Source organism: Rhea pennata, chromosome 17, assembly GCF_028389875.1.
Source record: "Rhea pennata isolate bPtePen1 chromosome 17, bPtePen1.pri, whole genome shotgun sequence".
Lineage (NCBI taxonomy): Eukaryota > Metazoa > Chordata > Aves > Rheiformes > Rheidae > Rhea > Rhea pennata.
The window spans coordinates 1554839-1581395 of NC_084679.1; the positions used below are offsets into that span (position 1 = coordinate 1554839).

Sequence of the window (26557 nt, forward strand, 5' to 3'; positions counted from 1 at the left end):
ACTTTTCCCACGGATCCTACCCGGGAAGTCACTCCCTGAGGCAGCCCGTCCTCGGCAGGCAGCCGGTCTGGCGTGCCAGGGAGAGCAGCCGTGCCCGGCCGCGTGCGTGCGCACAGCCCCGGGGGCTGCAGCGAGCCGGGGCGCCGGCAGCCCAGCGCCGCTGTGCCCAGCCTCCCCCGGCCAGCACGTTCATCCTGGAGCCCCGCCGGACCCGCCGTGCCCGAGCGGGCAAAAGCGGATCATTGCTGAGGAAACAAGACCAAGCCACGGCCAGGCTGGCAGCCGCTTTGGGGTTGGTTTTTCGCTGCGGGATGCGCTGGTCCCGCTGGTTCACCTTACTGTATATACGCACCTACACACCACCGCCACTTCTCTTTGTTGTGCTCCGGGTGGGAGCTACTCGACTCGGGGTTGGAGTGGAAACAAAACCAAAAAAAAGAGGACAACAAATAGAAATTTCTTACCAGTAATACCAGTACCCGCTTGAGCCAGTGAAGTGCTGGGGCTGAGAGGTGGAATTTATACTGAGCTGCAGAAGAGTGGTGCCAAAACTATTTACAAAATAGTTAACGCATGATTCCAAGCGAGAATGCTGGATTAAAACTCAGTGAAAACGGAGGTCAGCTGATCTGCAGCAGCCATTGTCTCCCTAAACACCAAGGCGTGGAATTATTTCATTAGCTTTCACATTCGCGTTGCCCGCTTTGTTGGGTTTGTTGGCAAGGAGATTTGGAGTTTGCATGCATCAGCCGAATGCATGCCAAGACCCAGACCATCTCTTTCAAACAAAGCACCAGCCAGCCCTGCTTCAGGATTTTTGGAGCCAAAGACTTTATCCCTCTGACAAACTGACGAACTGCCCCACAGCTAGATGCACAAAAAATTGCTGAAGTTGGCTGTTTTTGCACACATCAAACCGGCAGCTTTCAAATACCTGGTAAATGTCTGTTTACATCAGTCTTTTCTTCCAGCAGGAAGAGAAGGCCCATGCACGGTGCCTGAGCACGGCACTGTGGTGCCTCTGCCCAGCGCACACCGCAGAGGCGACCCAAGGGGCCGTGTAAGGCTCCTGGGCACAGGCAGAGAGCAAGCAGCAAGGATGCACCGTCCTGCCCCACTCCACTTCCCGCCAGCCGGCGGGGGACTGTGGGAAGGGCACGGGCAGAGCCCAACGCCGGCCGTGCCGAACGTGCTGTAGTGGCCTTGCAGTGCCGTGCTCGCGGAGCAGAGGACGAGCGCACCGGGGAGCGCGGCAGCGTGCACGACAGGCAGCGGGCGACGGTCGCCTCCTCTGAGCCGCCGCAGCCGCTGGGCTCTGGCTGCAAGTGGGCACAGCCCGGCGCGGGCAGCGGGCCGTGGGAAGGAGCCCTGCTGCGGCCCCACCAGCGCCACGACCAAAGCCAAGATCGACAGCGGCGTGTCCGGCTCCCGGCCGCGAGGGCCTGGCAGGCGCCGTGGTGCCAACGCCGGCTGTTGCTGGAGACGTGGTGCCCCGAGCCGATGAACAAGAGCCTGGGAGCTCAACGGGAGTTTGTTTGCAGCAGTGCTAAGCCCAGTTACCCCAGCGCCACCGCACCGAGCCCAGGGCTCAGCGCTGCACCTGCAGTGCACTGGCAAGGTGCAAGAGCCGCAGCAGCTCTGCGGCCGGCGGCAGCCCCTGTGCCAGGCAGGCGCCGAAAGCAGAGCACGGCACCCCAGTCCCTTGGCTTGCGGCTCGCCACCCGCCCGGTGCAGCGTGTCCGTTCCTGCCGCCGCAGAGCGAGTTTCCCCGGGGGCCGTGGCCTCTTGCTGCGGGTCCCCCCGGCCCGGCAGAGCAGGGCCCTCGCGCCACGCGGCCGTAGCGTGCCACGAGCCAGTGTCTCGCAGCACGGCCGCCCTGCGGACAGAGGGGCGAGCTCCCTGCGGAGCGCTCCCACCCGCTCCCGGCCGGCAGCTTCCGCTGCTTCTCGGCCCGGGGCGCCGCGCGGGGTCCCCACCGCAGGGCTTTGCACTCCCCGGGGCTCCGGGGGAAAGTGTTTTACGGACTCGGCTTGCTCGCTCTTTGCAGCTCTAGCATGCAAGCAAGAGCCTGCCCAGCTGCCCACATCCCAGCAGCGCCGAGAGCCGCGTCCGCCGTCGGCCTCGGGCTGCAGCAGCCGCCCGTCGTCATCGTCGTCGTGGGCTGACGAGCACGGGCCCCGCCGCCGCCGGCCCGGGGTGGGGCGAGTCCCTGCGAGAGCCGCCCCAGGGCTGCCCCCAGCACCACCACTGCCACGGCCGCACGTCCCCGGGGAGCGAGCAGGAGCGGCCGCGGGCAGGAAGCGGTTAAAGGCTCCTGGGAAGGTGTTTCAGGCCGCCTGACGGCCCCCCCTGCATTAAGGGCTATGGCCCGGTGCCCCCCCCACAGGGTGAGGGGTCTGGGAACCCGGGCTGGCTCCGGGGCTGCCGCCGTGCTGCTCGCCGTGGGGAGACGCTCCCTCCCCCCTCGGCTACCAGCCGGCACCCTCGGGCACGGGGGGGGGGGGGGGGGGGGGGGCCGCGCTCCAGGCCGAGCCCCAGCAGCACCCGGCTCGCACTGCCCCCTGCGCTCGGGGGTGGGGGGGACAGGGCCCCCGCGGCTCCGCGGCACGGCCCCTTGCAGCGCGGGAGCCCTCGCAGGGCACAACCCAGCTCCAGGCCCCCGGGCAGCGCCTGGGGAAGGGGCAGCACCGATCCTCTGCCGCGGGGCTCAGATCCGGGCTGCTCCGCGGGCAAGCGGATGCAGGGGTCCGGCGTGGGGGGGCAGCTACAGGACGCAGCCTCCAGGTAACGCTGCGACTCTGCACGGGGGACGCTGTGCCGGGGCGGGGGGCTGCTGCTGCCGCACGTGCAGCTCACGACGCGTGTTGCAAAGAGCCAGGGGGTTGAACCCCACGTCTTAGCCCTGCTTGCGCATGGCCCACGGACGCCACGTGCCCCCAGCAGCACCCAGCCCGGGCTGCACGCCCCCCCCCCCCCCTCCCCCAGCACCAGGAAGGCCCCAGGCAGCCTCTAGCTCAGAGCTTTATTGAGGTTTTGCAAAAAGGAAAAAGAAAAAAAAAAAAAAAAGAACAACAAAAACAAAATTCAAGGTGACGGCGTCAGCCTGCGAGGTCACTTCAGCTTCCTCCTGGAGCCGGAGGGCTCGGCGGCGGGGGGCCGGGGCCCCTCAGCTGTTCTCGAAGGCACCGCGCTGGTGCCACTGCTGGTCGCGGATGCGACGCACCGACTGGATCAGCGGTTGGTTGGCGTCCCAGTCGTTCCAGTGCCGGTACTCGCCCTTCTCCAAGACGTACTGGCGGCCCCGGTACCCGGGGTACTCATAGCCCACCCACCTGCGCCAGAGAGGGATGTGGGCGCCGCGGCCCGCCCCGAGCCCCCCACGGCATCACCGGGACCAGGACCCAGGGACCGGGATCGAGACTGGGACCAGGGACCAGGACCCGGGGTCAGAACCTGGAACCCAGGATCAGAACCAGGAACTAGGACCAGGGACTAGAACCTGCAACTGGGACCAGAACCTGGAACCCAGGATCAGAACCAGGAACTGGGACCAGGGACACAGGATCAGAACCAAGAACCGGGACCAGGGACTGGGACCGGGACCCAGACGGCGGTGGTGTCCCCCCGCGGCCGCCCTTACGTTCCGTTGAGGACCTTGGCGCTGGCCACGCGGTCCTGGAAGCCGTGGGCCCAGAGGCTGGGCACGTCGTCGTCCACGATCTCCATCTTGCGCCCGGTGTAGCCCGCGCCCTCAAAGAGGTGGATCTTGTGGTCGGCGCTGTCCTGGGGGTGGTGGTGGTGGGTCAGGGCGCTGCGGGGACGTCCCCGCACCCTGCTCCCCTCCCTCCCCGCCCAGCAATGGGGGGCACACGCATGCAGTGGGAGGGGTGGGGGTCTGGCCGCAGCCGCCACTCGTGGGGCTACTCACGATCTGGATGGGGCGGATGGACATGAGGCTGTCGCTGCTGCGGCTGCTGGACCAGGAGTCCCAGCGCGGGTAGTCCCCCTTCTCCAGCACGAACTGCTCCCCGGCGAAGGCCTGCCGCTCAAAGCCCAGCCACCTGCGGGGAGAAGCGAGGCGGGCGGGCGGCCAGGGCGCGCAGCAGCCCCCCGGCGTCGGCGGGCCGCCCGCCTGCCCCCGCACTTACGGGCCAGACTCCACCTGGATGGAGCCGACCTTCTCCAGCGCCTTCTCGGCCACGTTGGGGAGCTCCTCCGTCAGCTCGCACTTCCTGCCCTGGAAGTTCTCCATCTCGTAGAGGGTGATCTGAGCGGGGAGAGGCGGCGTGGCAGGGTGGCGCCACGGCCAGGGCCACGGCGCGCCGGCCGCACGGCCCTGCCGCGCTGATGGCTCCCTGGCTGCGAACGCTTGCTCAGTGAAACGGGCCGATATCTCATCGGCGACAGGCTGCAAACAAGTTCACCGCTTCCGAGGCGGCATCCAAAGCGCGCGGGGTTCGCGCGCCGCTCGCAGCCCGTGGTTTCTCCTGCTGGCTCCCTCCAGATCCGATAGCTCCGGGCCCGGCCTGGCGCCGGAGCCAACTCGCTCCCCGCCGTTCTCATCCTGAGCCTGCCAGGCGCGGGGACAGCAAAACCCGGCCCCAAGCCGCCCGGGGACGTGGCCGGACCTTCCTGCAGCTGCCGTCAGCCCGGCCCGCGGCGACCTTCCTCTGGGACCGAGCTCCCGGCACGGCGCTGCCATCCGATGCCTCTCGTGCGGCTGAGCCCCGGCTGCAGAATTGACCCTTGGCTCCAGCTTACAGGTAAATAACTGCTCTAGGACCCGCACGAGAGGGCTGACCTCTAAGGGAGCGCGCGCCACGGGGCCGGCGCAGCAGGCCGAGCGCCCGCCGCGGGCCGGCGCCGCTGCTCTCTTCCCTCCGCGAGGGCAGTGCAGAAACGCAAACGCAGCAGCGAGCTGAACGCAAAGCAAAGCGCGGAGGCGGCGGCGGCCCGCAGCGAGGGCCAGCAAAGCTTCCTCCCCGTTGCCGCTCGCTGGGGAGGGCAGCGACCCTCCCCTCTGCAAATCGTGCTGGAAACGCAGCTTTTCACAGCTCCAGCCCAGGCCCTCGGTAACCCACAAGTGAGAGAATTATAGAAAACCTAGAAAACCCTTGGGGAATTTCACTGCTCTAACCTACAGCCAGTCTCTGCTGCAACAGAATACTTTATCTCCTGGATTAAAAAGCTGTGCAGCTGCACACATCCTGGACGGCCCGGCAAAATTATCTGGAAGCAACAAATGCCTGGAGAAGCTCTTCCTACTCTCAGGCAGCAGTAAATCGTCCAAAGCGCCTCTCCCCAGCCCAGGGCCACCTCACAGTTCAGCTTGGTGGATGAGGAACACGTTTATCACTGCAGTGATGTTAGCGCACCGCTGTGTTCGTAGAGCTGAAGGCTCTTGCTTTGCAAACACAGACCGCAGCGGTTTGACAGCAGTAAGGGATTTACAAATATACGCTCCGATGCAAGGTGACCTGCAACAACGCACAAAGCGGGTCCGTAACCGGCCCCTGCCTGGATACCTTGTAATTGCCACCTCGCTCGCCAGCGCCCTCCCCAGTCGCCATCTGCTCGGGGGGACTTTGCTGCTCAGTCATTGTGCCTGAAAAAACCCAAATCGCAGAAGGTTAGCATGCAAGACAGTCGTTAAAAGTACCAAATGTTTCATTAAAAGAGAAGCGATCAAGCTTGCATGAAAACAGATAGCAAAAGTTTGCATTCCTGAATCCAGCTGTTTTCCGCTCTCTAAATTCACAGGGATTTCTAGGCTAGAAGCAAGCGTCCCCTTAGTTATCCTCTCCCTCCTTCTTACAGGCCCTGCATCCTCACGCAGTCTGTATGGTGCCTCTGGCTGAAGCAAGTCGCCCTCCAAGAGCCCAGGGATCGCTCTGGCCTGGGAAGCTGCCCCAGGAGCTCTCTGAACTCTCCCCAGAAGCCTGCCTTCCTTCTGGCCGGAATTCCTCCAGCTTCAGCTCCCAGCTGCTGGCAGCTTTCGCCACGCGTTCGAGGCTGACCACACCGCCATGCCACTGCAGCCGCCGTTCTTTGGTGGCACGAGCTGCCTGGCCCCTTCAGCCACCCTCGACTGCGGTATCTGCTAGGACGACGGCGGGATCCACCTCTGCTCTCAGAGCGTCTCACAAAAGCACATTCCTATTTGAATAGGGAACCACCAACTAACGAGCCTCCTCCCTCTCCTTTCACCACGCTAATTTAATGGGATGTTGAGAGGCTAGTAAGAGATGAATAAAGAAACCAAGCTTGACTAGAGTCCTTAAAAACCTTAATTAAAACCCTGCAGCATCACTTCTTGCCAAACATGAGCAAAACATTCACTACAGCGAGACACCTCAATCGGACACGCACACCAATCCTTTTTTAAAGCCCCTTCCAGCCCAACCAGCAACGCTGCTGCTACCTCGCCTGGAGTGGCTGCGCTCTGACAGCCGGCTTTAGGAGACCGCGCTATTTATGGGTTGCTTCTGAACAGAACAGCACATTATTTGGACGCTGATACAGCAGCTGCGTCTACTGAATTCCATCCATGAGATTTCATTTCAATAGCGTGAGTTCGCAGTGTACTATGGAAATGTTTTCAAATTTCTCCCGGCTGTCCCTTAAAAATATGCCACTCGATTTACAGAAGATTAGCGTCAAAATTCACATCAGCATGTTCACGTTACTTCTTGCCAGATTCTCTGGAAAACTCTCCCATCAGCAGTTAATGGGAGGGTTTATCCTAGAAACCAAGCACAGCGCAAAGCAAAAAAAACGTGCAAAATATTTACAGCTTGTTTGGGCTAACACACGCCACGAGACGCAGGGCTGCCCTCCGCGCCCGGGAGCGCTGCGGGGCGGGCGGGCATCTCAGCCAGCCCCCAGACCAGCGCCTCGAGGTCCGCGGTCTCGTCCCAGCTTTGACCCTCCCCAAGCCCCTTTGCCCTCTCCGTGCCACAGGTCGTCTTGCCCCCAGGGCGCTGGGCTGGAAGCGCCCCTACGCACACTGACCTGGGTTTGAGGGTACCTTGTGCATGGATGGATCTGTCTTTAGAGGCAAAATACATCATCTGGTAAAGAAAGGGCAGTCCTTCCCTCGGGAACGCCAAGCTGAGGCACAGTATTTTGCTCTGCTCGTAGAAAATTTAATTCATTATTCTACAGGCAAAAACAAGCTAAGTTCAGCCCTACGCAAATCTCAAGGTGTTGGAGTCAACAGGCCTCGTGACTGGGTCAGAGGAATTCACGGAGCAGGTGTAAGGACCTGATTCAGCAAAGCACAACCGCAGGCTTCAAGCACACGGTATCACCTGTGCCGAACTACTGGGAACCGAAGACTGGAGCAGAGGGCAGCAGTTCCTGCACAGCGGAGGTGGAGAGGACCAAGCACTCTGCAGACAGGACAGCAGTGCCCCATCTTAGGGCTTCTTTGAGGATGAAGATCCAAGCAGGCTGCTGACAGCATTGCTTTTACTGCTCCTCTTATAGGGTTTTCTACTTGCTTTCACTAGGTCTAGTCTTGGAACTGAGAGCTACATATGAAACATCTCCAACTCACCAAGATGTCACTTCATTACTTAGTATGGTCAAACTTGTAGCTTGTCTAAGTAGCTGGCCCATAACTGGAAAACTCCTCTGCAATATTACCCAAGCAGAACCACACTGAAAAGAGCTCTTCACTGTGATCGCTGTATCGCATCCAAACACTGTAACTGTTTATGGGAAGCATCATCATCATCACACCGTCACTAAGATACAGCCAAACTCGTTAGTTTTCTATAGGAGGCAAAAATGCCCTAGCACGGATCATGGCTGAGACAGATGGTGAGGAGCAGAAATGATGGGCCAAGCCAGGGAAGATGGAGACAACCTAGACAGTTTCCGATGCAACGCTGCGCTCACGCTGCCCAGCACACGACTGTTTTCACCACTGCCCAATGCTGCAGTTCCTGATGAAGGATGAAACAAATCACTCATAAAGGAGTTTAGCCTTTTCTGTCAGCAATTATTTTCCGTATCAAAGCCAGCAAGCCCATCCGTGGGCCCAGCAGGGCCCCGTGATGTTACATAGCTCTGCTGAATGAAAGCTGAGGTGGGACGCGATAGAGTATCCCAGCACTGCAAAGCTGAACCTGAAATGCAGCTGACAGCACAGCTCAACGCAGAACACATTTGTTGTCATTATTCAATGACATTTTATACCTACAAAGACCCCACAGACAGCAGTTTCTTTAGTTCATTTTTTATTGCAGTTCCTTTTCACATTTTCATCTTTTCTTTGAATATGAAACCTCTTGGCTGTAAAATATAAAATCACTTCTATACAGAAGAAGTACTCAAAGGAGAAAGTGGAATGGATTAATTTGTTTCTTTTACCAAACATGACAGTGCCTATTTTCAACAGATTAAAAATACAGGAGTTTTCTTACCAGTCCGTTCCTCGGCAGCATCCCCGCTTACATTTAGTTTTGTGGTGGCTACGGTGCCCATGAATCTTCATGTTCAAACTCATGGACCTTGTACACTGATAAGGCAATTGCAAAAACATGACAGAATGGACACTAGGATCTCATCGAACTTCTCTTCCTTACAGAACTCAATTGCCTTTTGCTGTCAGCCTCTCAAATCCCTACGAGAGATGCTCACAGCATATTGTTAGAAAATAGATTTTTCAGTATCTGGTAAAGCTAAACTTTGAATCATAATTGTACAATACAATACACAACAATCAGAATATCTTTATTACTTAGGAAACTATGTAGTACAAAATATTTTCTATAGCACAATGTATTTGTGTGACCCATATTTACATATTCTATAAGGCTATGTAGAATGATATAAAAAAACTGTTATCTATACAATAGCTGTGTCATACTCTCATCATGTTTAACATGGAAAGAGGAGAACCCATCAGCCATTAGACCTCGTCCCTCCTCCTTTTCCAAATCCCACCAATAGCATGAAAAGCTATTTCAGACGAGAGCTGTGCAGCAGTACTCTGAGCTGGGAGGATGACAGCCGCGGGGGGAGGCAGCCAAGCAGTGGCTCCAAGCGCGTCGGGAATGACGCCGATCAGGACAGGCTGCTCCGAACCTCGTCCTCCCACCGAGGCCCGTCACTCGCCCCCTCCGCTCGCATCCGCGCGGGACAGACCCGGCGGGAGCCAGAGGTGCCTCAGCTCCGCAGTTGCGGGCGAGGAGCCTCAGCGGGCTGCATCCCCGGGTCCAGCTAAACCTCCCTGGAGTCTGGTCTCTGCCGCGCAAGTCCTGTCCTTCCTAAAAGCACATCTTTCGTTCCCTAATTCACAGGAGGATCTAGGAAGAGCAGCAGCTGAGGACTCTCATGAGTTCAGAGGTCAAGTCAATACGAAAACAAGCATCTGCTTTTCCTTCACACCATTTCTATCCCGAGCAGGGCCAAGCCGCTGGGTCTGGAGCTGCCCCGAGGGCGGCGCCTGGGCTCCTCATCTAACACAGCACCGCATGCGCCCTGCCATCCGGGACGGGGGCCGGCTGCTTCGCTGTGTCCACGCCACGGATTTGCGCAACTGCCCCTCAGGAACGGGACAGCAGCGATCGCTGACCAACAACGCCTTCTTCGGCGGAGCACAGCTGTAAGGACAACCCTGCTTTTACTGGAATAGTTTGTTTTTGTTGGGGCTGGTTTTGCAGTAGCAGTAAACAACACTGAAAACACGGCCACAAAAGAACATCCCTACCCCAGGACATGGCCACAGCAGACAGAAGGACTCAAGGCGGATGCAGCTACTTCAGGAGAGCTGAGCTCTGCACCCATCTCCATCCCATCTCCAGGCAATCCCAGTAGAAAGTGCAGTTTTACCATTCAAAGTTAGCTATCTGCATTTAGTGACCAGTAAACCCCTTCCACCCCATCACATGCATGGAACACACTGCTGTTTCCTAAAACATTACATCCAACTGACTTCACGATTTTTAACAAAACAAAACAAATTAGGCCTGGTTCATGCCAGCAATTCTGCTCTCCTCCTATGGATCCACTCTAACCACGTTCCTGGTACCACAGAACTGGGACATATTTAGACTGGGACCACAGGGTTTCTGGATATGCAATTCCTTTGGCTCCAGACAGTTAAATAAGATGTATGCCAAAGACATTCCTGATGTCCACAAGCAGTAATAGTAAGCGTAATATTATTGTAGTATCAGCAATAAGGTTTTCTCCTTCCATAGTAAGTGAAAAGCGTAGAGACAGGAGTTCATTTCTCTGGGCAGAGACTTAAAGGTGTATAAATATTAATATGATATTTGTCTTGGAACTGCTCTGATCCCCAATATCTTTTGGTGTATCAGCTCTCCAAGTAACACTGACATCAAACCACATCCTCAGTTTAATTCCCTAAGACGGGGCATATTTCAGTATGTTTGCACACGTACTTAAACTTGTCACCTAACTGATGCTGCTGCTCCAGATATAACAACTGAGTAACAGTTTGCATTTATTAATCTTACATTAAATGCATCCAGTAGTTTGCCAATAATTGCCTGCAAACAAAATACCAGAGTGAAGGGAAACCTCTGTGCAAGCATGAAGGTGGGAGGTTTGAGTCCTAGCAGACCACATTCTAGAAAGGTTTTGGAGTTCAAAGGCTGAAAGAGCAGAAATGTTGCATCTTTCTATAGAGTAAATAGAAGCAGTACCAAAGCAGTAAACTTTCGAACAAATAACTACTAAAATTAAAGCTATACAAACTTTAACAAGGTGGATCTGCAAACAGAAAATGAAAAGAAAGAAATCCATAGCTGGAGGTTGCAGTAAGAAGAAATAGGAAGGCTGTATGTATCCATATTAAAACTGAGGGAGGATTTCTGTTAGAGAAAAATGCAATCAGAAAATAAACACTTTTAAATTCCACAAACCATCTACTTTCACTTTTTAAAAAGGTGCTCTACTGATACAACTTTTGAAGAAACAGCAGGAAAAAAAAAGTAGAGTAGTCTCAAAGTAACAGACTAAATACTTCTACTACACTGTACTCCACAGGGAATGCCAGGATCTCCATCACATTTGTTATTAAACACTGTTAGCATAAGAGTTGAAATCTGCTCTCATTACAGATTCCAATACTCAATGAAAAAAATCACATCTGAAAAAAGTGCTGAAACTAAGAGCTCGTTCCCATCTTATATTAACAGCAAATACAACATGTGGCAACAAAAGAAAAACTTAATAAGCATTATTTGAATTAAAATAAAATTGTATAATTTGTATTACAGTATGTTCTATCATTTATGAAGTAATAACATATAGATCTCTTATTACATAGTGAGAATCTGAAGAGAAGAAAATAGATATTTAATTCATATACAAGAAATGATAGAGCAGAAAAAACACTTTCTCATTCAACAACATTCTAAAGATGCTTTTTAATCAGGCATTTAAGCATTAACATTTCTCAGTAGTAAGTTAAACTACTAAATACAGCTAAGTTTCAGTGCATTGTCCAAGCAGATGTGGAAATGCATATACATTCAAAGGCTTTGTGGAAACCTAATGTTCTTCCCCTCAGTTTCCTCACACACAGAGCAAATACTGCAATTTAATTTAATAATTTCTGGTCTTCATTTATTAGACCAAGAAGCATTAAACTCTCCAGATATTGGTAACGAAACACTGTCAGCCTGCTGAATTCTAAAATTTAGCATGTGTAAATATTCTTGTAAGCAGGGGGAATTTACCTGATTTCTAGATACTTTTTAAAGTAAGCCCCACCTGACTTGAGTAATGATAAGAGAAACGATCATTATTCCTCTATCACACCTACAAACATTGCTGCTTAAAACTAACTGAAGTGTATACATCATAGATGGTTACAACTGATGACACACTTTGAATGCTGTCTTTAAAAACAAACAAAAAAAAAATCCCCAAAAGACACATATGCAAAGCTTTTCTAAAAGAGTTGCCTTTTCCACCATCATCTAAAGAAGAAGGAAAAAAATATATACAACTCATCTTAATATTAGTTAAGAGTAGCTCTTTAATACTCTGGTCAACTGCAATCAAATGGAAATCCATCTAGGTAACAAGCTACATAAAAGGAAATACTGGCAGAAATCCTGGTGATATCTTGACTGGTAGCAGAAGAGGCCCTAAAACAGCTCTGATGTGAAGTGGGACAAGCAATGAGCAAAGACTTTTAAACTAGAGAAACATACTCATTTGATCTCCATTAAGTATAGGAAACTGCTTTGAAACTAAATCTGGGAAGAGAGGTGCATATGGGACTTGTCTCCTGCCATACTGCTGTGATTTCCTAAGAGCAGTCTGAGAGTTAACAAAAAAAAAAAAAGAGAGAGAGAGAGAGAAGAAGAAAAAAAGAAAGATAGATCACCTCATCTGTGACTTCTCCATGAGACGAATTGGCACATAGTTTTGGCAGCTACAAGCTCGCTAGACAGCAGACCAGGCACGCCACTTCGGTTAGCAGATGCACCCTTGCGGTACCCCACAAAAATCAAGCTTTCTGAAATTCTGATCATAAAAAGCAAAAAGGAGTTCAAGTGCTGGTGCATTATTTTGAATAATTAGAGAATCTCATCAGTAGGACACAAGAAGTGCAATGTAGTAAGCAGCAATCTGTTTCCACTCCTGTCTCTCCCCAGCTGCTATGCTGGTCAAAACGGTTAAAGAAGTGGTTTTACGACAGAGGCTTTGCAGGGGGCCCTGGCGGAACCCTTTGCTGCCGAAGGGTACCAGAGGAGAAAACGAGGAGAACTCTGTTGATTCTCAGTTTTTCCTATGTTGCTACTTTCTTAGCTGAGTTGTGAGGAATACTGACATGAGAGAATAAACTCCCTTGTTAGGTTACATTTTTAAAGGTTTTCTGAAAAGAGCACTTGTTCAGGAAAAGAATAAACTGTGTCTTAAATGGACATCTTTGTTGATATAGCAGAATCTGTATTCAATATCTATATTAACATATTTGTGATATCAGTGATATTCAGAACATCAGTGCTATGCAGGATATTATCTACACTGCTAATATAACCATGGACTTACCAAAAGAAGATAGGTAATTAATTTGAGAAACTCAAAAAACACATTTAGCTTATCCCACAAAATTAGCGCAGAAATAAAAACGTAAAACTGCTATTTACAGACTAATGAACAAAAACATGAAGTGGGACTATGAGAACTGCTATTAAAGTGACATTCAATAATTAACTGGAACCCTGATATGAGTTTAACATCCTCCCTCTTCCCTTCCTTTTTTGTAATAAAAAACAGTATTTACATTTATTTTTAAAGAGAACTGGTTGACATTATTGCTTGATCTTTTTTAGGAAAGACATTCCAATGAAGCAATTATTCCACATGCTGACAAAACACAGAATACCATTTCAAGAATGACAAAAATTAACATTTTGTTCATCTAAAAATTATATTCATCTGCTAGATCAGCAGATCACATGTAAATATAAGCCAATCAAAAATACATTTTACAAAAAATAATCAAGTTTCCTTTTTCAGTATGGCAGTAAACATAATTTGTTCTTTCACTCTCACCTTGCACAAACTTAATTCTAAATAGGAGCTTACTTTTTTCTTTTTTCTTTTTTCTTTTTTTTTTTTTTTTTTTTTTTACAAAAAAGATAAAATTGATTAAAATTTCATAAACAAATACAAAACCAGCGTTACACCTGACATGCCTACCAGAAGTCATACTTTTGAGTCAGTGAACACACATGTAGAAATGCAGTCTTCGCTCAACATGGAGGGGGACTTTTCTGATTCACAGCACTCCTAGATCAAACATTACAATCTCTCAAAACTCTCTGAAGTGCTAACTATGAAACACTGGTTCTTCTTCCAGGTAGGGCTAAAGTGACTATCCTCCCATATCTGAAAAGGTACAGCTTTGTATTTGACTATGAACATTAAGCAGCTTTCTCCACAAAACAGGAAGGCACCATGCACATAGCAGTTGAGGCAGGAAGCAAACAGCAGCAACATGACATGTGAATTTTAGGTTCAGATGAGTTAAGGCTTCTGTTAAACTCCTATATCTTCTCCTAATTTTCATCATTATCTGAAAGAAAAAAAACAGAAACTGCTGAAATAACTCAGTGTGACACAGTTACATGAAATAGTCAGACACTGTGAAGTGTCTGTAACAGGGAAGTCCCAGTCAACGCATGTTACTGGTGCAGTGTCATCTTGGTCTCAATACTATACTATCTTTAGTATTCTAGATCCAAGAGCTGCCCAGAGTATTGCTAAAATAGCACAGTACAATGTTTTCCAAATGTGTGCAGTTATTCAATGGCAGGCTCATTCTTGTTTAATGGAAGCATTACAAAATGGCAGCACAAATGGACAGAGCACTGTAAAAATAAGATTGCCTGCAGAGAAAAAGTGAAATTGTATCACCCATGTGTTAACCGCCTACGAATATGGCGCTGCCTCAGCACAGAATCACTTCCCATTCATGGAAGGGCATTCCATAGTAATAGTCAAATGTTTATGCTTACAGAACTGTAATATTGACACATTCAAGAAACACTTTCCACGTCCTTATCATTGTCATCTACTTAAAAGGTGCTGCATGACCAACCAGTGCCAGTCACAAAGAGCGTGCCCTAAACACCCTCCTCCTGTACCAAATGGGAAGGATATCATGCCTTCATCTAAAACAATCCTTAGAGTATCCTTTCACTTTGTAAAACCATCTTTCTTTCAGAAGGTACCTTTTCAAACCTGATTCTCATAATGGCTCTGTCTCTTCTTTGATTTCAGTTCCTTCAGCCACTGAGGAGACTTTTCTTCTGACCTAAGGCATACAAAAATACTCTTTATTCTTTAATTATGAAAGCTTATTTCAGAACCAAAAAGAAAGAAATATACCACTTCCTCTAGGACCTCAGGAAGGTTAACATTATTTGTTCACCAGAATGAGTACTAACAGTTCCTCAGAGCAGTCTCTCACCTGTCCTCCTTCTCCACGCTGGAGGGCAGTAGTCTGCTACCAGGAACAGCATGCTGCAATTGTGGTTTAGGGGATTTAAACAGCTGGGCAGAACTTATTTCACCAGAAGTCTCAGACTCTTGTCTTTTCCGCAACTGGGCCTAAGAAGATTTTAAAAATAAAGGGAAATGCTTGTTTTTAAAGCAGCTTTTAGACTTTTCTGGAATCAAAACAAATCACTCAAGTTTATAGAAACAAAAAAAAAAAAAAAAAAGACACACCCCATGTTTGGAATCAATTAAGAAATTTCTTGTAAGTCTATGCAGTTCTGAAAACTTATTTACTATTGTAAAGCTATTTTTTCCCAAATCACTTAGTATTTCTATCTAAGAGTTAAAAAGTGAGAAAAATAACCGCAAGACTTCTCTATATATCATAAAGCATTACTCACGCCCAACAACCTATTTGCATAGTCATCTTGTGTAGAATTCCTTGCACTGTTTCTAAACAGCACTTGCAGTTTACTGAACCAGTTTAAGTCTGATCTAACAAGCTCCACTGATGTTCACCTTGAGAACAGAGTGATCCATTCCTGGGAACACAGGAAGTCTCTGAGCTTGTACAAAAGATGATTTCCCAGTACGATATATTTTTTCTTCCTCATCAGAATCTTCCTGTTGCATAGTTTTCTTCTCTTCTAATAATCAGTAATATAAAGGAAAAAAGCAGAGAGGAAAAAAATAGCAAATTAGTCAGCAAGTTTTTCATCTATATCTTTCGTTCAACACCTCTCCTTCCATTTAAAATATATTAAGAGTAATATTAATACACCTTAGGATTGGGTTCAATGGTCCAATAGAAGTCAGAGCAACAAACATACTAAGTACTCAGCAACAGAACGATTTCTTGTTGACAGAGATGAAAGAGCAGCGTATGGATATATTGCTGCTTCTAAATTTCTCATATGGTCACAGCAAATGAGATTAATTTAGATTGGATGAGACCTCAGAAAGTCATCTGGTCCAACCCCCGCTCAAAGCAGGGCTTTGATACAAAGAGACTGAATAACAGTCTAGCTAGCTGTTTATCACAGATAAATGTGCAAGAGTACAGTTGCCTTCAGGTCTACTAGGTCCTTAGTTGATACTTAGATATTGCAGTTTCCTGCAACACATTTCTTATCAAGATAGGTCTTCAGGATATTTTAGATCTGTTAGATCAGTACCAGAAGAACCACCAAAGGCATAACAGCATTCCTTTCCCTTAACTAGGGACTACTGAAGAGATCAGTTTGATCACACATTCTTCCCTGTATTCACAGGCTTCAGGGCAAAACAGAAATGGTAGGTAACAAAATTTACCTATTTAGTCCCCAGAGTTTCAAAAATGTCACCAGCCTCTACAAAGAACAGATTGCATCACCAATAATTTCTCTGCTTTGAGAATGCCAAAAGGATATCTACAGCACCTAAGTGCTACAAATACTAAACAGGTGATTTATCATCAGTGCATGTATTAAGCCATTCATTCACTTGTGTGAGCAAGGATTTTCAATGCTGGATGCATCTCAATATTTTGTCCTAAAGAATAGGACAGGATAGGAGGGGGACATTCTTAATAGGATGGTTTGAAGGAGGCAATTTATCTTTACTCTAGGCTTTAGTCCTGTAGCACTTATAGCTGCTAGGAAAAGAAAAAAAGTATCTATGAAGCACCTATAGAATATGAACAATTACAGTTGCTCTCATCAATCACACAGGGGTTTATATAGAGAGAATAGGCTAAAGAATGCATCCAAAAACTCACCAGCATAACGTAAACATTCAGAGAAAGGGACATTGAACTATTTTAATGAAGGCTGAAAATACTACCACCACTAACATGGATTACTGAAACATTAACAATCTCTTATCACACTGAACATTATCATTTTTGGCCAATCGATCATTAGTTTCTGAACTCATTATTTTCTTAGTGAAAAGCCTCTCTTATGTCAACTGCCAGAAGCTAAAGGAGATTGCATGGAAGCTCTCTTCACCCTAGACTGTTTTAGCTCTGGCTAGTAGGGCTTTCCCAACTCTCAAGACACTAAGGAATGGAGAGGAAGACTTGATGATCCACCAGTGGGAAAGGAAAGTTCTTCTTAGGCCTTACATCATTCAGAAATGCCTGCCCTCACCACCAAGCTGAGTATGGTTAATTATTTTAGATAGCTCACAGATACCTGTGGAATCTTTAAACATCCACGAACTGTCTGGATCTTCCAAAGAAAATCTGTTTTCAAACTCTGTTCCCCTGCTTCTTCTAAGAGAGTGAGAAATAGGAGCCCGGTGGCGTCTCTTTTTGCTGAGCTGTGCACGAGTTTTCAGCGCACTGGAGTCCAGGATAGTGGTTTGCTATGAAAGAAACAAAAACCTTACTTTCCAACAGACTGAAAATAAAGTCAATGCCTCTGTAATGATTTCACAACCTACTTTCAAGCATTAACCCATTTAGCTTAATTAAAAATATATTTGCCTCATTATTATTCTTGTGGTTACTTTAAAGCCATATTAAACAGAATTTATGATAAGGATACGCTACACAGTGACTGACTGGATACAATGCTGGTTCTTTTAACTCCCTTGGCTGTATTTGTTTTCATTAAATAAATTCATAAAATAACTAAACTGCAGTAAAATAGGACTTTGCTTCCTAAACAGTTTTATGAATCTAGGCCATGCTAGCTGAAGGCCAGTCAGAAGACTGGGATCTAAAAAGAGCAACTACATAAAATTCTCTTCTCCTAGCAGAATGCTATAATTTCATTTCTCTCACTGGTTGCAATCCACAGAAATTTCACCAGCACTCACCAGCAACATGAAGACTGCAAGTTAAATGTTATGGCCTTTCACAATTATTTTAAATATGCCCACCTCCGCATGTGAAGGCAAGGCAATTATATTTACAGAGCAAAATAAGGAGCTGTGATTTTTATTTATTTATTTATATATATATTTTTTTAATGCAATTGGTTCTTAGAGACTTGCCTGAATTTAGCCAACATCACTGGGCCTCTTCTCCTCAAGATTTCTGGGCTGGTTTGTGTTTTTGTTTTGTTTGTTCCCCCTCTCCTTTTTAAGAGGTTTCAGGTCAGGAATAAACTACTCTCAGTACAATTGGGAATACACCGTTCTAATAAGTTATAAACATTTTGAAGAGATACCTTAAGCTGTCCAGAGAACAGCACAAAGTACTGTCTCTCCTACATGCAGAGCCAGTGACAGTAAGAGAAAACACCAATGCTACTGTGTCACTTCTGCACTGCTGCTTTTCCCTAACTGGGCAACGAGCACACGTAGGATATGCTGCTAAAGGACTGTTAACTGGTGCCAGGCCCAAAGCTTATGCAGTTAAGGATCTCAGAGCAACGAGCCACCAAACACGGCCTCTGCTCCCGAGCCTGAGTGGGCTGCGAAACGAGAGCAGCACCCGCTTCGCTCAAATCCAGGTTTCTGCAGTTCCCACAGAGCGTAACACCAGCAGAGAACAGAGCTTGCTGGCGGCACTTTCTAACAGCCTACGCAGGAAGCAGCTGTGATTTTAACAGTCAATTCCGCACCAGACCAAACTGCCTCCAGCACAAACCTGCTTGCATCCTTCCTACATTTCACAGAGCAATCTACTAGTCAATTCAGAAGGTGTTATGGCAATAAGAGAGGCACTATGTATCCGATACCTTTGTAGCAGCTGCAAGTTCCACTAACTTGGGACTCTCACACTTACCCATATGCCTGTCATTAGACATTATACAGTGAAAAAAGTGCACCCACTCTTATTCAAGGAAAAACATTACTTCCCAGATGCCATACTGAAAATGGAAAACTACACACCAGTTGTGGTAATGCTTTCAAAGAACACTAATCCACTTTTAACTGTGAATGGTCAGAAATTACAGTTCCTATACTAACTGCAGGATTCTTATTACGAAAAACCCTTTAATATACAATTTTAAGCTATCACAGAAAGACACCATCTTTAAATAAGAAAAATATTACTAAATCCCTTTATCTATAGCCTTAAATCTGCATTTTCATAGCACAGCAAACACTAGCTATTTGTGTCATTTAATTATGTTGTGTTTGCAATGTTCACAGAACCATTTAACGCTTCTGTTGTAGCTCACTGAGGAGCAGAAAGAGAAATAGCAACTTTACAGCCATTGGCAGACATTATTCAAAGCCAATAACCCTTTGGAATGTTACAGAGAGATTCTCATCAACCTAAGTATTACAGGAATTACCAGAACTTTGTAGCTTTGATCTTAAACTTCTGATCAGACAGGAAGTCAGCTGGAAAAATTCAATGTGATAAAGAAAAGGCAGAGAAAGGTTGAGTGCCAAGCTTGCAAAAGGTACAGCATAGCAACAGTTAGTGCCAGTGACAATATAGTTAATATACACAGAGAACACCTCTTCCCCATTACAATAACTCACATCAATGAAAGAGAAATCAGTGGTCTTTTCATCAGGGTAGGTGTCTCCTGGGGGAGGTAAATCAGTGCCATCAGTGGAGTCCATGTCAGTGCTGGAACGGTCCAAACTTGTGCTCCTTTGGTCTTTTGAGGAATCATGGTGATCAACCAGGGAGGCAGGTTCCGTTTGAGAGGACAGAGAAGATGGATGGCTGTTTGGTGGTTGCCTTCTCGTTGAAATGACATTGTTTTCTGAGGAAGGAGATTCAGGTGCAAAGCTGCAAATTAAAGAAATGAGGTCTATGAGATTTCAGGGTGAACGAATACATGCAAGGGTATTTTCGATCATGCAGACTCAGCTGTCATAAGGTAATCCCACATACTAAAGCATTTCTGCACTGCCTCAAGATAGTCAGATCATACAGTACTGGGAGTGGCATGCAGTTTGAGAAACAGGCCACACAGGCGTAGAAGAAAGCAGTAAGTTTCCATTGGCTGCAGATGGGCTAAAAGTGCAGGCACAGCCCTGCAGCCATGCCCCTCATCTGCAACACTCATCCTGAGAAGATACTTGATGAAGCCACTGGCAGACTGTCTGCTCTGATCCTACCTCAAGTGGTCACGGATCAGCAAACCTCAGGATGTTTTCTGCAAAGAACTTGCAACCAGTTGCATTAGGGCACAGCTAAGACAACAGTGATGATTCTGCTGGCATAAAGGAAAGTCAAAACAGAAGCTGCAGCTAGAAGTAACAAATGCATCTTTGGAGGTGGCAGGTACCAGCTGCAAGTTAAAAATGAGTATTGGGAGTAGCCCTTAGTTGCTGTGCCAGCTCCTGCAACACAGTATGTGCTCTACATACACAAGCCAGTAGTTTTGAGCTGTCAATAATTCCAATTCCTCATTACTCAAAAGGAACTGAAATATCTTCAACAGTGCAGAAGATTAAAACATTCTGGGATCTCTGATTTTCAACTGTTCATAGACTTTGGATTAAAAATGGCATCCCATATGTCCTGACAAAGTGTCTGCACTGATGCTGTCCTGAAATTAAGATATTTCACTTCAGTTGTATTAGATTTTAATTTTGTTTCTCTCACTGCCACTAGTTTAAATCCTTAAGAGAGAAGGAACAGAAGCAATAGGAACCTAGTGAACCGTAACTGCCAAGGTGGGAAAAAGGAGAGGGGACATTATTAGTTTAAGTGGATCAGATACTATTTGGAAGTTTAGCTATTGTAAGTAATGATGATCACGTAGAAGTGCTAGAGGCACATCAAGTCACTCTTCTTGGCGTACATGTCATGTTCTACACTGACTTCAGCCTGGGCTGTTTTAAAGTATACAAAGAATTAACCAGCAAGGAAGGGGATTGGAAATGGGAAAGAAGAGGGGTGGGGAGAGGGTTGGAAATCCCTACAAAAATCCCATGGGAAAGGCTGAGCCAGTGACTCCGAAAGCTCATGGGGAAAACCCCCCTCTGCTGCTTTCCACCATACTGTGGAATACCATGCTCATTCGTAGTACGGGAGCAAAGCTAAAACATCCATGCAGTTATGAAACCAGTTCTCCAAACCAACCATTTTCTGTTTTATGTTGGAGGTTATTTCAAAGAAAGCTGCCTATCTAGCAGAGGCATTTTTCTTTAATACACAGTACACGGATACAAAATCAGCTGTGAGCAGCAGATGGCACCAAAACGTAAAGTTGCACCAACCACCTTTCCAAAAGGCACATGGTTTTCTAAGCAATACTGCCGAGGTGGGGAAGACCTGCATCGCAGTGTTAGGATGCTTCCAGCGTATTCCTGAACATCATCTCTTTGACTAGACTAACAGACAATTAGTTGTAGTGTCAAGACTAAAAGCTGTACATGGTTTCCTGCATCTCCCTGCATGATGTGGGCTTGGAGCGTTCCTTCAAACAGTTGGAGACTGTCGGAAGCACAGTAAGACTTTATCAGCAAAACCAGGCCTTTCTTGCTTCGAATTGTAGGAGCTTAAAAAATAAAAGCTAAAATATTTGGGGGAGGAGGGGAGGGTAAGATTTTCTTTTCTGCTAACAAGTATTCTTTGTTACTAAGTATGTTTTCTTGAAAATACTTCCAGGAAAATCCTTCTAAAAATAAAAAAGTAAACATGTATATACATATATATGCTCTCTATATGAATATGTGTGTATGAAAAATATATACATACACACATACATATATATGAACAAACATATGCACATTTTTGAAGGAATAGAGCATTGGATTTGATATGATCCACAGTGGTGATCATCTTGGAAGGAAACCACTCAGGAGTCTATTGCTGAATATCCGCTCTCTATCATGCAGCAGTGTGAGCTATGATTTCCAGTCTGGAGAGAGAATACTGCACATACAGTTTCCAGCACATAAGCAGAGTACATGACTTTTCCCTCCATCAACAGTGGGCCCCAAGATAATTAAGCAATGGTACTAATGAGCTCCAGGGGGAAGTTTTTGTCTTCTCCTTTTTGCTTCGAATGATGTTTGGTATCTGCAACATTAGACTTTAAATCCACTAGAAACAGAGAATGCAGAGACAAAAAGACAATTTAGAGACTTAACCATTTTATGGAATTTTAAACTGTATATTAAAAGGATCCTCTGCATCTTGCACATCTCTGGAAAGCCTCTTCCCTGCCATGTCCTAGGACTTCAGCTAATACAACTCACAGTTTTTCAAAGTGAAAATATTTTAGGAGTAAAAAAATGACAGGAATGGACACTGGCTGGTGGTTTCCAGCTCACAAACTTTCCCAATGGATTTTGTTTCAGAGCTCTTGCACAACTACAGCATCGTTACGCGCTGCGCACTGCGGCAGGGCTATCTCCCAGGAGGGCAAGGGTAACGGCAGTACAACAGCCTGCTGGGCAGAGTCGATGCTTTTCGTCTGACTAGCAAATTAGGGAAAAACTTCACATCAGAATAATGGTCAAATATTGAAATACAAGACTTCCTTTCAGTTCTCATTACTGAGATTTATTATGCATCTTTTTTATTGTATCATTAAGATTTCAAATTTTGAGCACATCCATATATATGTTGGGAGTTTACTAGAAACAATGTTCAACTGGTGTCATCAACAAATACTTGTTCCTCTGAAAAATTATCTTTCACGCAGTGTACACAAATACCAGCAGAATGGATATCACAGAATGCAATGAATTTGGTTCAGTCTTCACTTTCAAATGAAACTGAATTTATTTAGTTCTAGCAAGACAGTAATGAAAAGTTATAAAAAAAAAAATGTGTTGCTTCATCATGTGAAAGTAGGAATCAAAAAGCAATGAAATCAGTTACAATAACACTGAAGAAATTTGTTAGTATCAAAAGGCAGCCCTTTGTATTTACCTATTGCCAAGAAGTCCTTCAATCATTCAAGAAATAATTTCCATTTAAAAATTCTCTTTTATTTTCTGTAACTGCAGATTGTCATCCTTTATAGCTAACTGACACCATATAGTTGGGTTTCATTTCTAAAACGTTGCCATAGTCTAGCCTCAAGGATTTGAAGAAATAAATAGCAAAAATCCTATGAAATCAGAGCAGTTCAGATCCATTATCTGAAATACATTCTTTTTTTTTCTTTTAAAGGCCATTTGTTCCTTCTGAAGACTGTTCTGATGTAAAACTAAACTTATTTCTACAATGTCATCTTGGTAAACCTTACTAAAGGATTAGAGAAAAAATAATTTTTAGATATGCTAAAGCAAAAATCCAATTAAGGTCCTCACATTAAACCAACTCCTTCCATTCTAAGAAGTTTTTGCAAAGTAGATTGCAAATAAGCCAAGGAGTGCCCGTCCACTTCTTTGAGCAGCGGCTAAGTTCCACTTGGAAACGACGCTGCTCCGCTGTTCTAGGAGCTTATCTAGCAACAGGACCTTGTTTGTCCTGTGGCCACGCAGTCAGAGATTTTTATTTTGAAATTCTCTTCCTCTCTCAGAGGAAATGAATTCATGTACATTAATGAAACACTCCTAAAGGTGCTAAAACAACAGCTTTGCTGGTAGGATGGTGACACTGCTCTGTGCTCGCCTCCCTTCGCTGGGGGCCCTGCAGCAGGGCGCCGGAGCGGGTCGGGGAGTCGGGGCCGGCTGCCCCACTGCGCTCTGGGGCGCCAGCTCAGCCGCGAGGGGGGCAGCGGGCGGGCGAGGAACGCCAGACCGTCCGCGGCCGAGCTGTATGGTGTGCAACATAAAGCCGAAGGGAAGCGAGCCAGGCAAAACAGGAAAGTTGAATTATCGGAGTCGCCTGCAAGTTCCTGCCTCCGGGCCGAAGGGGAGGGACGCGACTCCCCTCTCCACAGCCCCCAACCCACAGCTATGGGGTGGAGTAAGCCCCTGCAATAAAAAAAAACAATTCCCATGCTTTTCCTGACCAAGCCCTTCCACTTTATAAAAAACAAACTGCAAAAAAAATTACAGTTTCAGCATATTCCAGGCAAGTCTCCATTATAAATTTAATATTTAAAAGGTAAATTATTCTCATTTTTCTCCAGATGCTTGAATTAATACACCAGTAATTCCACTGCAATGAACCATAAGCCAAGCTAAAGAAGAGCACAGGCAAGGGAAAACACTGAAGTCTCTCTGCAGGCATCACTATACTTAAAAAAAAAAAAAAAAAAAAAAAAAAAAAAAAAAAAAAAAGCTAAACATCACTTACAAAGGAAACAAAATGCCAAGAGAAGGGGATCAAGAGTTCAATATCTTAATAAACCAGAATTTTTATGTGGAGTTTTTCTAACAAGGAAAGCACATCCAACTTTGAAATGTTTTGAAATATTCAAATGATGTCAGTTTTGTAGCTGAGACTCTTACCTTTGTTAAGGAACTGATTTCATACATTAAAATGTTTAGCATGCTAAAAATCAAAGTTAATTTTACAGAAGAGCTAGATGTTGGCATGTCATTTAGTCAACTCACTGCACTTCAAGCTTAAAGCTACTCTGACTTCATAAGCAATAAAATATTTATAACACACAGTTCAAGTGTAAAACACACCAAACATAAGTGACATTAATATCTATAAGATCTCAACAAGAACAGCATAAAGAAAATTCATAAAGAAGTGCTATTCTCATCCTATGTTGAGCAGATGAGATATTGGCTAACACACTACAGGTCAAGCCCAAAATGCAACAGATACTCCACTTCATCACACTAAAAAACTTCAGAGTAAGACGTTCACATTTCACTAGCTTTAATGTTTATCACGGCAGAGCAGCGAGCGCACTGTAAGGCATCACGGAGCTTCCTGTCTGCCCAGGCCTGCGTCTGGCACCCTGCATGCCAGATCCAAATAGGTTTTGCCATTCTGCTTCTCTGGTAGCTCATACTTTTAGGTGATACAAATCGGTAAGGAGAAACTGAATTTCCAAAAAAGAAAATCAGACCCACAAACTGCAAGCGCACCCTGCCTAACCACAATCGGAGCACTTCCTTATCTCACTGATCAGCTACGTAAGAACAGGCACGTATCACCCAGGGATTCTTGCTCATCCCTACCTGTCCCCGCTGTGCCGCTGCTCGTTCCAGGTACCGTACTGACTGTCGGGCTCCTGCACCAGCGTATCTGTGTCCTTAGCCTCAGGGGGCTGTCTGGAGAAGCACTGCTTCAGCTGATCCTGCAGAGAGGAAAGCAAAACATCCTATCATTCCTTCATCCCCTGCTTAAATGCTTCACAGATTTTATTTGCAATAATGTTTTTCGATCTACAGACTAAAGTCAGACAAGATAAAACTATGCAAATAAACTTAAACAAGGAAAATGGCTATGACTTCAGAATAATTATTCACTATGAAATGAGCACTATTTTCCTGGGCAAATAATTGGTTTTAAGCTGGGAACTGACTACCTTGTTTCAGTAACTCCAGGTTGCATTAAGATTATTGTTATCTGTTAGTATTGCAGGTGGCACAAAGTTTTCACAAGTATCTATGCAAATGCAAAGAATACTGCTGTGGATTATATTTAATCTCCTCAAGAGCAGAGGGGAAACATCAGTCCTACTGCTCGTTGGGGAAGTTTCATGGACTTAATAAAAGGACTTTCTAAACTCTTCTTTTTGGAAGATCTTTAAATCAAAAAGTAATTTTGCCTGCTAATTTTAAGTCACCTTAGCATAAAACCAGATACTAGAAAGCCTTTGACACTTGACATTTGTTAATTTAAAGCTTACATATAAACTAAGTAGAACAGTAGTATATCTAACAGATTGTGGGGTTTTTTTGTTTGTTTGTTTTCTATCCCTGACTTTTTATTTCCTAAATAATTACTTTGAGAAGGTAGCAGACCTAAGAAATAAAGAGAAAACAGTCCATCTAAATAATCTTCTCTTTCAGGAGGGAGAAACGGGCCAGTTGTCGTCAGGGTGGTGCTCTGGATTTGCAGCAGACCAATGCCAACTTGCGCCACAATACAGCACTGCAGTATCTTTTGTTCTGCAGTTGTATTGAGTTACCCACTGAAGTTAGACAGTTACTGAAATAATACATTGTGTGTAGATAATTAAATATGTTGGCCCCTTTTGCATTCATTAGCCTGAAAAAAAATACAAACATGGCTTTCAATGCCGTATCAGCTGCTGCCAAATGAGATCATCATAAGCAAAGATTAGATATTATTTTCCACCTGTATTATGCTTTTTTCCATATTAAAATAAAAAAATAAAACAAATACACGAGCATAACCGGTTCGTAAAAAACTTCCAGCCTATCTATTTGGGCTAATGACACCCATATTCAGTTCTCCAAAGAAGGACAATGTGGTCCTTAAAAATATACTTCTATATATATTTGAAGTGCACTAGATGAGCATGCCAATCTATCTTATGGTCTTCAAGGACATTTTTGCAAAATTGTGTTGTATCACTTTTCCTACAGGTATTGAGTCAAAATCTTGTAATTCCCTCTATTTTTTTAAAAAATCCAGTTATGTTATTTCTAAACTTAGAAACATATTTATGTGAAACAAACTGGTAGAGTTCAATTCCTTTATATTTTGGAGACTTGGTCATTAGCAACCAGGTTACAATGATGGTGCAGAATGGAGGACATGGGCACCGAATGTGGCACATCTGCCCCAGGCCGATGAAACAAGCAACGGGCACCAAGGAGGATTCAA

The 26557-nt window shown here is 46.2% G+C and overlaps 2 protein-coding genes across 7 annotated transcripts in view; both read right to left on the bottom strand.

Moving 5' to 3' along the window:
- Positions 1-3035: 3035 nt before the first annotated feature.
- CRYBB3 (crystallin beta B3) lies at positions 3036-6431 on the bottom strand. Its single transcript, XM_062589827.1, has 5 exons — positions 5526-6431; positions 4149-4267; positions 3929-4061; positions 3641-3783; positions 3036-3332 (listed from the first exon to the last, which is right to left on the bottom strand). The coding sequence occupies exons 1-5, from the start codon at positions 5598-5600 to the stop codon at positions 3167-3169; spliced, it is 636 nt and encodes a 211-aa protein (XP_062445811.1). The 5' UTR covers positions 5601-6431; the 3' UTR covers positions 3036-3166.
- Positions 6432-8226: 1795 nt separating this feature from the next.
- Positions 8227-26557, bottom strand: part of KIAA1671 (KIAA1671 ortholog) — a 92153-nt gene continuing 73822 nt past the window's right edge. For all 6 annotated transcript variants that reach the window (XM_062589689.1, XM_062589687.1, XM_062589692.1 and 3 more), the window contains 7 exons: positions 24940-25058; positions 19423-19678; positions 17172-17343; positions 15517-15644; positions 14969-15108; positions 14730-14812; positions 8227-14071 (listed from right to left, as the gene is read on the bottom strand). In XM_062589689.1, the coding sequence (XP_062445673.1) occupies positions 14734-14812; positions 14969-15108; positions 15517-15644; positions 17172-17343; positions 19423-19678; positions 24940-25058 (894 nt within the window). In that variant the 3' untranslated portion in view covers positions 8227-14071; positions 14730-14733. The remainder of the gene's footprint in view (positions 14072-14729; positions 14813-14968; positions 15109-15516; positions 15645-17171; positions 17344-19422; positions 19679-24939; positions 25059-26557) is intronic.